The sequence below is a fragment of the Salvelinus sp. IW2-2015 genome, unplaced genomic scaffold, assembly GCF_002910315.2.
Source record: "Salvelinus sp. IW2-2015 unplaced genomic scaffold, ASM291031v2 Un_scaffold4544, whole genome shotgun sequence".
Classification (NCBI taxonomy): Eukaryota; Metazoa; Chordata; class Actinopteri; order Salmoniformes; family Salmonidae; genus Salvelinus; species Salvelinus sp. IW2-2015.
This window is the reverse complement of record NW_019945814.1, coordinates 10,609-22,568: the sequence shown is the minus strand read 5'-3', so window position 1 is coordinate 22,568 and position 11,960 is coordinate 10,609. Positions and strand designations below refer to the sequence as shown.

The 11,960-nt window shown below is 40.0% G+C and overlaps 1 protein-coding gene across 1 annotated transcript in view; it reads left to right on the top strand.

Moving 5' to 3' along the window:
* Positions 1-3,146: 3,146 nt before the first annotated feature.
* The window catches only part of galt (galactose-1-phosphate uridylyltransferase), a gene marked incomplete at its 3' end in the record, with an annotated part of 18,367 nt that continues 9,553 nt past the window's right edge, over positions 3,147-11,960 (top strand). Inside the window, exons 1-2 of the mRNA XM_070441686.1 lie at positions 3,147-3,172; positions 8,605-8,779. Of these exons, the coding sequence (XP_070297787.1) occupies positions 3,147-3,172; positions 8,605-8,779 (201 nt within the window). The remainder of the gene's footprint in view (positions 3,173-8,604; positions 8,780-11,960) is intronic.

The following is an 11,960-nucleotide window of genomic DNA, read 5'->3' as shown; positions in this document are numbered from 1 at the left end:
TAAATATCTACTTACCAACCTAACATAAATATCCTACTCTACCTAAATATCACTACTATAAAGTATCCTACTTACCATTAAAATCATCTACCTTCTAAACTCCATCACACCTACATAAAATATCCTACTCTACATAAAATATCCTACTCTAAAGCCACCCTAACATTAAAATATCGCTACTCATAAAACCATAAATAAAATAATCCTACTCTACCCATAAAATATCCTAACTCTATCATAAATTCCTACCTACCCACATATCTAACATAAAAATAATCCTATCTACCCCAATACTATCCTACTAAAATAAATATCATACTCTAACAACCCGACCTAACATAACATAAAATAGCCCTACCATCACATCCATAATACAAAAGATTACTACCCGTCTACCCTACCAAAAATATAATATCCTAACCCTGGGGGACCACCTCGACGTGGCGCAGTGGTCTCTGAGCTGTGGCACTAGAATTCTGGGTTCGAGTCAGCTCAAGCGCAAATCGGCGCGCCCGGCGAGACCAGGGGCGGCGCCACAATTGGCCCAGTGTCCCGGGTTAGGGGAGGGAATTTTCCCGGCAGGGATTGCCCTTGTCACGCACTAGTAACTCTTGGGCGGGCCGGGCGGCTGCACGTTTCGACACGATCGCCAGGCTGCACGCCGGTGTGTTCCTCGACACATTGTGCGGCTGCTTCCGGTTAAGTGGCATCGTGTCCAGACAGCAGTGCGCGCTTCGTTGGGTTGTGTTTCGGAAGACGCCACGGCTCTCGACTCCCGCCTACTCCGAGTCCGTCCAGCCGTGATTGGCAGCGATGAGAACAAACTGCATAGATACATTATACCGAATTGGGAATTGCAAACAGTAAACATGTAGCCTGGGTCAGAGAGAATACGCAGTAAAAAGGTGGCCAGAAAAGCAGCAGTGTGAAAAAGGTCCCTATAGGTTTATTTAAATCGAATTCATGACATGTATTAAACTTGCGCAAGACAGCTTGTGTCTGGGCTAGCATGTATACCAATTATATGCCTCAAGTGTTGAGATCCAAATTTCTGGGTAGTGTCGTGTCTCAAGTCGTAGCTTTCTGTTGAAAAAGTGTTATCAAGGTCCCATCCGTAGTCGTCATGTATTAGAAAACTAGAAGGCAGGAAATTAACACTTCGAGTCGATTACAATTTTGTCCTCCAAGAGCTGTTATAAAAAACCAGTCATTCAGTTATACTGTCTTGTTCTGCGGATGTTATTAACACCCAAGATGACTGAAATTGGGAGATGACTACATAAGTTTCTCCCTCACCCAGACGCCCCCGGACTGCTTTAGACTGGAAACAAGTGGAGTGTTTCGGTTATATTCTCTCGAGATCAGGAGCATTAAGGCTGCAGGGCGGGAAGTATTCTTCATAACGACTAATGATGTTGTTGTGTCTGGTTCACCTGGAGAGGACAAACAGACGTAGTTAGAAACAGACAAGAGCAGACAGACAGGCAGCAAAGACACGCACGGTTTTCCTGGAAGGGACAAACAAACAGTTAGACAGTGACAGGATTAGACAGACAGGGTTCACCTGGAAGGGACAAACAATACAGACAGACAGAAGACAGACAAGCACAGACAGGGTTCACCTGGAAGGGACACAACAGCACAGAACAGGCAAGACCAGGGTTCACCCTGGAAAGGAAACAGAACAGCAGGAGACAGGCAGACAGGGTTCACTGGAAAGGAGACAAAAAACGACAGACAGACAGACGAGCACAGCAGACATTGACAAGATCATAACACGAGAAGGAGAGTTCACCTTAAGGACTATCAAACAGACAGACAGGCAGACAGACATGGTTCACCTGGAAGGGGACAACAGACAGACAGGCAGCAGAACAGACGGGTTCACCTGGAGGACACAAAAAGACAGACAGACCGACAGACAAGTTGATGTCATTCTTGGTTCATCTATTGAAGCACATTTCTAGAGATTATACTCAGAAACATCTGCAGCTATTCATATTATTTAGAACAGCACCATTGCTAGCAGGGATTGTCGAATGCCTGATACATTGTTAGTGTGTGTGAATGAACTAAATTAGTTTAGTTGGCAACCCATCCTTACAGATTTAACTGCACAAAACAAACATTACAATGATTCCAGTGATGATTTTTATTTTATACCAGGTCAGTTGACTGAACACATTTCTCATTTACAGCAACGACCTGGGGAATAGTTACAGGGGAGAGAGGGGAGTATGAGCCAGATAGAAGCTGGGAATGATTAGTGGCCATGATAGTATGAGGGCCAATTGGGAATTTAGCCAGGAGACCGGGTTAACACCCCTATCTCACGATAAGTGCTATGGGATCTTTAATGACTAGTGTCAGACACCGTTTTAACGTCCCACCAAAGACAGCACCCACACAGGGCAATGACTCCAATCACTGCCCGGGGCATTGGGATATTTTTTTTAGACCAGAGTAACGAGTGCCTCCTACTGGCCTCCCCACACCCTTCCATCTGGTCTCCCATCCAGGGACCGACCAGGACACCACTGCTTAGCTTTCAGAAGCAAGCCAGCAGTGGGATGCTGGGTGTTTGCTGCTGACAATTCCCAGTGATAGTTCTGGCCAGTAGAATAAACATAAATCATACATAAGAGTAGATGGGTTATCCGAGCAGTATTAATAAACCTAGAGCAGTTAAAAGAACATACAGAATATAATATAGCAAAATGAAACGGAAGGCGTAGTGAACCTGGTCTAGACACAAAGAGAGAGTTCAAGTGGAGGATATAGCCTACTCACAATCTATGGAAAAGTGTGCCTATTAAGTCGTTCCATCTTTAGATTTTAAAAATTATATTAATCTGCTGATTAATTTTTCAACGATTGAATCTGGTTGTTATATCTTGGGGCCCCCACAAGGGTGCATTCTCAGCCCCCTCCTGTCCCCTGCACTACCCATGAGACTGTGTGGCCATGCACGCTCCACTCAACACCAGGACTGTGTGGCCATGCCGCCTCCAACTAATCAACCAGGACTGTGTGGCCATATGCACGCTGCAACTCATCACCAAGAGACTGTGTGGCACTGCACGCCTGCAACTCTTTCACCAGAGTTGCAGACGACAGGGCAACATTAGTGAGCTTGATTACCAACAATGACCGAGAGGCCTACAGGGAGGAGGTGAGAAGGACCTCGGAGTGTGGTGTCAGGAAATAACTCAACATCAATGTCAACAAAACAAAGGAGATGGATCGTGGACTCAGGAAACAGAAGAGGGAGCACCCCCTCTATCCACTTCGACGGGACAGTATGAAGAGGAGTAGTAAGTTTAAGTTACGACTCTGGTGAAACACCACGGACAACTGAATGTCCACGCCTACAACAGACAGTGTGGCTGAAGAAGGTGCAACAGCGCCTCTTCAATGAAGCGAAAAAATTGTGCTTGTCACCAAAAACCTCACTAACTTTTACAGGTGCACAATGGAGAGCATCCTATCGGGCTGTACCCACACTGGTACAGCAACTGCACCGCCCACAACCGTAAGGCTCTCCAGAGGGTAGTGAGGTCTGCACAACGCATCACCGGGGGCAAACTACCTGCCCTCCAGGACACCTACACCACCCGATGTCACAGGAAGGCCATAAAGATATCAAGGACAACACCACCCGAGCCACTGCTGTTCACCCCGCTACCATCCAGAAGCGAGGTCAGTACGGTGCATCAAAGCTGGGACAGAGAGACTGAAAACAGCTTCTATCTCAAGGCCATCAGACTGTTAAACACCACCACTAGCGGCTTCCACCCGTTACTCCAACCTGCACCTTAGAGGCTGCTGCCCCATATACATAGACATGGAATCACTGGCCACTTTAATAATATTTACATACCACTTTACTCATTTCATATTTATATACTGATTCTATTCTAATACATTTTAGTCATAGCCACTCTGACATTGCTTGTCCTAATATTTCTTAATTAGATGATTTACTTTTAGATGTGTGTGTATTGTTGTGAATTGGTAGATACTACTGAATTGTTGAAGCTAGGAACATGTCTACCAGACCTCCCGGTGGGCGCAGTGGTCTAGGGCACTGCATCGCAGTGCTAGCTGCGCCACCAGAGTCTCTGGGTTCGCGCCCAGGCCTGTCGCAGCCGGCCGCAACGGGAGGTCCGTGGGGCGACGCACAACCTATATCTACTGTATCTACCTATATCTACTATATATATCTACCTACTGACTGTATCTACCTACTATATCTACTACCTATATCTACTGTATCTACCTATTTTATACTATATCTTGTATATCTACTGTATATACCTATATCTACTAATATATAGATACAATAGATATATACAGTAGATATATACAGTATATATATTGTATCTACTATATACTGTATCTATTGCTGTATCTACTATCTACTGTACTACTATATTTACGATATACTGTATCTATCTATCTACTGTATTTACTGTAATACTATATCTATCTAGCTACTGTATCTACGGTATCTACTATTATATATCTACTATCTACTGTATCTACTATAATGTGTCTAATATCTACTGTATCTACTAAATACTGCATCTACGAACTACTGTATCTACTATCTACTGTATCTACTATATATGTATATCTACTATATCTAATATGTACTGTATCTTATATTTACTGTATGTACTGTATACGATATCTGTATCTATCTATCTACAGCATCTACTATATACTGTATCTATATATTTTACTGTATTTACTGTATCTACTAATCTTACTGTATCTACTATATCTACTATCTGCTGTATCTACTATATACTGTATCTACTATATACTGTATCTCTATCTACTATATTACTATATACTGTATCTATCTATCTACTGTATTTACTGTATCTACTAATACTACTGTATCTACTATCTACTGTATTTATGTATCTACTATATACTGTATATATCTATCTACTGTATTCTATATATACTGTATCTATCTATCTACTATATTTACTGTTATCTACTATAGTACTGTTATATTTATCTACTGTATTACTGTATCTACTATCTAGACTATCTATAATATTTATCGCGTTTTTTCACTGATTCTACTAATGTACTTATCTACTATCTACTGTTATTCACTTACTATACTATCTATTATCTATATACTATCATCTATTGTATTTACTGTATCTGCTATATACTGTATCTACAATCTAACTGTATCTACTATATCCCTACTGTATCCTCATACTGTATCTACTATATACTGTATCTATATATCTACTGTATTCTGTACTACTATACTATACTATATACTGTATCTACTACATACTGTATTACTATATACTGTATCTACTATATCTACTATGTACTGTATCTACTTGTATACTGTATTATACATTATGTACTGTATATCTACTATATACTGTATTCTACTATATACTGTATTTACTGCATCTACTATCTACTGTATGACTGTATCTACTATATACTGTTATATATATATCTACTGTATCTACTATATACTGTAATATTAGTTTGTGAGTGGAAATGTGTGCCTCTCGAGTTACTCTTTTCGACACTGAAGATTGAGTGTGTAAAACCCTTGAAGTAAGTTCAGTACTGGTTATGTTTATACGGTATCGTCCATCTATTTTGACTTCGTGGATAACTCTGGCTTTTTCCACAGTTCTAGACCCACTAACTGTTTTCTTAATGTCTATGGTGTAGTTTGAGAGTTGGGGAGCTCTCTTGTGATTAGGACTCGCTATCCTATACATCCTATGTATACCTATAGTATTCCTTAAATGCTACACTATTATTGCCTACTAACTTTCGAAGTTTTGGTTGACATTGCGATGTGGCTTGGTATTCGTTACATTAACTGGTATGGATAGTAACCAATATTCTTTACTTGCAACACCTAACTAGCTCTTTAACTTCTACTGACTGTAGGTTCTATTCTAGCTAAGCATGGTATCTGTCATATCTATACATATATTATATCTTAACTCACCATTCATATTCTATGGGTAACTGTTAATTCTTTATCCACATCTCTAGTCTGATGGTCATCCGTAAATATTTTCTGTGAAGCTGTCATAACTAGTCCCTCTGGTAGCATCTAGCTCAATTAGCATGTTCTACTCCCCTCTCAACCTACATTGATATCGCTTATGACTAGTTTGCTAACTCTCTGATACCGTTGGGGATATGCGTAGTTTTAACTTTAACTAGAGTTCATGACCATATAAAACTCAACCCTAGGTAGAGTACGCATGACCATGTCAATCTAACTATATGACTAAACATTTCTTAAGAAACTTAGGCTTAGGATAATATAATCGAATTTATTGGTGTACGACAGTAAACTCTGCTCCTGGGAACATACCTCGGCTATCTACCACTCATCGTAGAAATACGCAGGGTACTCCTACTATTAATCTCCTGTCACGAGGGAACCATGACTGCTATTTATAATTTTGAATATTATTGTATTCCCTCAGTGGTAATGTCTTATCAAACTAGTAAATATTCTGATAACGAGTATCATCATCGTGTATTCCAAATGAACTTCATGTGGTTTTTTTACTGTATAAGCGGGATGTGGTGAAACTCATGTGGTGTTCGACGATATAGTGTAATACATGATATTCTTACTCATACAAACAATTCTTGGTAATCTTAACTTAGAGTATACTCACATGGGAAATAAATAGTACCTGCTTATAACTAATATACTCTGGGTTGTTACTTGGTGGTATTCTACGATGGGGATATATCTCTCAGCTAATATAAATAATAGTGTCACATTTTACTATTTCAGTACCTCGCTCAAATTGGTTAATCACAACTGATTTCGATACTAAATACTACATATCTTACAGATAGGTCTACAAACCACAAAACAGTATCTGTTAAGTACCTAACTATATAATCTTACCTTAGGAAACACTCCAATCATAGTACTTCATACTTGGTGGCTACAATAACTGAAAAACGTCAAATTCACATCATAAATTTCATACTTACTCTGCTACACTATAGTTGACAAATTCAATTCTTTCGACAAGTGGTCACGATCGGACTCACGAGGTCTCAAGGAGTGGTTCATAATCTGGTGCATTATAGTGGACAAGAGGGCTTGGAATGGCACTACTCACTCCTCGTCTCGCGTATCGGATACTTGGAGGAATACACTCTCTCAACTATACGAGGAGAGCTCTATTATTTTAGTGGTATCAGAGGATAGCTAAAGAAAGTGGTATGTACTATCTGTTAAGCTGGGAGGTTCTAATTGAGTGTTTAAGTGCTGCTACTACATCATCACGCTTAGCAGCGCTAGGAGCTGACGTATCACTCGGAACAGAAAATGTTGGGGTTTCTCGTAACGTGGGATCCGTAGGCGACTCACAGGGTGCTTCATTGCACATGTATGCGAGTGTTGGGAAAGGGTAGGTCATAATCGGTTGCCTAATCGATCCCGTTGGACCCCGCTCTCATTCCCGGTATGCCACGCAGGGCGCGAGTTTCGTTAAAGGTAGGAGATCCTCGGCTCCAGCTTCATGTGTTAATAGTTTTGTATGGGTTGATGCGCCTCGGCGGGTGCTTCAACCTCAGCAGTCTTTGTAACGCTCGGAGGTTCCCCGGACAGCACCACGAGGATTGCTCTTGGTATAATGGGGTCATTGATGTGTTCGAGGATGCTTATTGCGTATGGCTCATCTTTCTCACTCTAGCACATCCTGTCACTTTCACCAGGTGATCTAACCGCACTCTATCGTGTGTGGCTGATCTAAACGGATATTCTCCACGGTCGCTCTCGAAAAGAGTGTGTCAGCGTGTTTTCGCGTGCTTGCTGAACAGGGACCTCGCAACACTGACAGTATATCCAAGATCGAGGAGAAGAGAATCGATTGTAGGAGGATAGAGAACAAGGATCTCTAGAGCTACGAGAGAAGGACATGACTCGCTGGATGAGAGTGTAGAAGGAGCACCAGTGTCGAGAGTTAGAGAGAGAGAGACGAAGAAGGACACTTCGCATTCTGCTAGTACTCAGTAGTGTAATATAAAACAGCTAATGAGGACTTGCCCAATTCCACACAATGCTCAATCTGAGTGACGGAATAGGTGGATTTCTCGAGTAGTCCCATGGAGGAAGTGATATGTTTTTACATTATCTTTCTCATCAAGCACATCCCGCCGATTTGGTGACGCGTGATAGAGCAAGAAGAAGAGTGACTACTTTATAAGTAATTCTCAGTCTGTACGCACAGTCTGAGTACAACCTCATCTCACTTCATAGTCTGGAATTAGATTGTCGCGCAGTAGTACTTCTTGCATGTTCGACTGTGGCGAGAGACTACCATCGCCTATATAAATTATTACTTCATGGTTTCGCACTTCTAGAAGAATGGCTTCTCTTCTCTAGCTACATCTCTTCTTATAACGTCGTCAGTCTTCCTCGTCGGGTCTGTATCTACTGGGTCTTTGGATATGCTGGTCTTCTTCTTGGGTCTCTGGGTCGATTCTGTGTCACTTCTCGCGTGCTCTTCGTTGTGTGCTGAGCGCTGTGTGATCTCGTGGGTCCTCTTGGGTGTCTGTCTGCAGAGCACCAGCCACTCCGCTTACAACCCCGGGGACATCGTGGGTTCTGGTGCGGCCCCAGCAGGATGGGAGAGACCGCTGGCAGGTTGGGCCAGGTGGAGAAGGAAAGGGGACCAAGTACGTCAACACGGACCCTAACAACCCCCTCTGTCCGGGAACACCAGGGCCCACGGAGAAGGTGAGAGCCTTGACCCTAACCCATATAACCCTGCACGACCCGTAACAAACCCGCCTCTGTCCGGGAATCACCCAGGGCCAAACGGAGAGGCTGAGAGCCCTGACCTATAACCCTATAACCCTGACGACGACCCTACAAACAACCGCCCTCTGTCCGGGGAACACCTGCCCAACGGAGAGGTGAGAGCTTGACCTCTAACATATAACCCTGAACACTAATCGACCGTAGAACAACCCCGTCTGTCCGGGGGGAACACAGGGCCAAGGAGAGGTAGAGCCTTGACCGTCTAACCATAGTAAACCTGGACCCAGACCGACCGCTTAGACAGGATAAGTTGAATACCAGGTAGAAATTAGTAATAGCAGTATATTGTAGGATACAGTAGAATAGATATCATACAGTATAATAGTAGAATCAGGTAGATATCAGTAATGAGTACCATATGGTATATGTAGTTAATACAGTATATAGATAAGCTACATTACATATAGTAGAAACAGTAAACGTACAGTATATCAGTTAGATTATAGTATATACAGTAGATAGTAGACTACAGTAATAGTTAGTAGCATAACATGTAGATACAGTAAATATAGTAGGATACAAGTACATACAGTATTATAATATATACAGTAGATATATAATATCAGTAGAACTAGATAGATAGTATATGGTAGACTATACGTAGATACGGTAGAATAGTAGATACAGTAGACACATGTTTATAGTAGACTATCAAGTAAATACAGTAGATAGATATAGGTTCATATAGTAGAACAGTAATACAGTATATAGTAGATTGCAGTAATATAGTAGATACCTGTACATAGTAAGAAATAGTAGATTACAGTATATATAGATCACACGTACATAGTAGATACTGGTAGATACAGATACATAGTAGATGAGTACGATACAGTACATAGTAGATATAGTAGATACATTAGAAATAGTAGATACAGTATACGTAGAGTACAGTATATAGTAGATCAGTAGATAGTAGATACAGGTATATAGTAGATACAGTAGCTTAGCTACAGTATACTAGTAATATAGTAGATTGTAGATCCAGTGAAGTGAGATACAGTAAATGACAGTATGTATAGATACGTATACTAGCTAGATACAGTATATAGTAGATACAGTAGAATAAGAGATAAATAATATAGCAGGTATGTAGTAGAGTAGTAAATACAGTAAGAATAAGACTACAGATTATAGTAAGATACGTAGATAATATATATACAGTATATAGTAAAGATACAGTTACATACAGTAGATAGTAGATGCAGTAATTATCAGTCTATAGTAAGATACAGTATATAGTAGATAAGTAAACATAGATGTAGTCACACGCTACAGTATACAGTAGATACAGTACATATAGATATAGTAGATACATTATAGTAGTAGATACAGTAATGTATAATACAGTATATAGTAGATATAGTAAGAATACAGTAAATACAGTAATATAGAATACCAGTATGATTAGTAGATTGAAGGTAGCTGGATACAGTAATAGTAGTAGATACAGGTAAGATTGTAGATAACAGTATATAGCAGATACAGTAAATACTTAGATTAGATAGATATATGTTATGAGTATACAGTAGATAGTAGAATACCAGTAAATACAGTAGATATAATTAAGATACAGTATATAGTAGATACAGTAAATACAAGTAGAATATACCGTAATATAGTAGATACAGTAAATATACAGTAGATAAATAGTAATACAGTATATTGTGATACAGGTAATATAAGTAGATAGTATAGATTACAGCTATACTATATGATAACAGTAGATAGATTAAACAGTATATAGTACCGATACACGTAAATAAAGTAGATGTAGATACAGTATACGTATACGTAGATAGAGTAAATACAGTAATAGATAGATAAGTATATAGTTAATATAGTAGGATAGTCGATACACGTATAAATATAGAATACAGTGAATAATAGTAGACTACGCAGAGTAGTAGATATAGTAGATACGTTAAGGGATAGTAGAAATACAGTAAAATAGTAAATATTATGATACAGTAATATAGCTAAATGTCTCGTAGATTAGATAGACTAAGATATCGCGTAGATACAGTACAATACGTATAGATAATACAGTACATAATTAGATAATATAGTAGATACACATATATAGTAGATTATAGTAGATAGTAGATACAGTATCTTGAGATGCAGTATTTAGTAGATACAGTGGATATTAGACCACATTTTTAGTAGATACAGTGATAGTAGATATACTAAAGGATATGTAGATACCGTAGATACAGTAGCTAGATAGATATAGTATATACAGTAAATACAGTAGATAGATAGATACAGTATATCGTAAATATAGTAGATACAGTAGATAGTAGATACAGCAGATAGATACAGTCTATAGGCTAGATAAATATATATTACTGTATATATCTAGCGTGTATAATCTATTGTATCGTATATAAGTCAGATATAGGTAAGTAACAGTAGATCTACAGTAGATATAGGTTATAATGGTAGATAACAGTAGCATAATAGGTAGGTAGATTGCAGTGGTTAATTAACAGTAGATAGAGTAGATATATATAGTAGATAAGGTAGATACAGTGAATATAGGTTGTGGCGTCGCCCCACGGACCTCCCGTTGCGGCGGCTGCGACAGAGCCTGGGCGCACGAACCCAGTAGACTCTGGTGAGCGGCAGGGCTAGGGCACTGCGATGCAAGTGCCCATGACCTGCCCACCCGGCGAGGTCTGTAGACATGTTCTAGCTTCAACAATGTCACGTAGTATCTACAATTCCACAAACAATACACACACAATATGAAAAGTAAAATCATCTAATTAAAGGAATAGTCTAGGATGAGCAATGTCAGAGTGGCTATGCCTAAAATCGTATTAGATAGAATCCAGTAATATAAATATGAATCTGATAAAGTGGTATGTAAATATTATTAAAGTGGCCAGTGATTCCATGTCTAATGTTATACTGGGGCAGCAAGCCTCTAGGGTGCAGGGTTGAGTAACCGGTGGAAGCCGCTAGTGGTGGCTGTTTAAAAGTCTGAGTGGCCTTGAGATAGGAGCGTTTTTCAGTCTCTCTGTCCAGGCTGTGTATGCAACATGTACTGGACTCTATGGCCTCTGGTGGTGGCGGGGGGTGAACAGGCAGT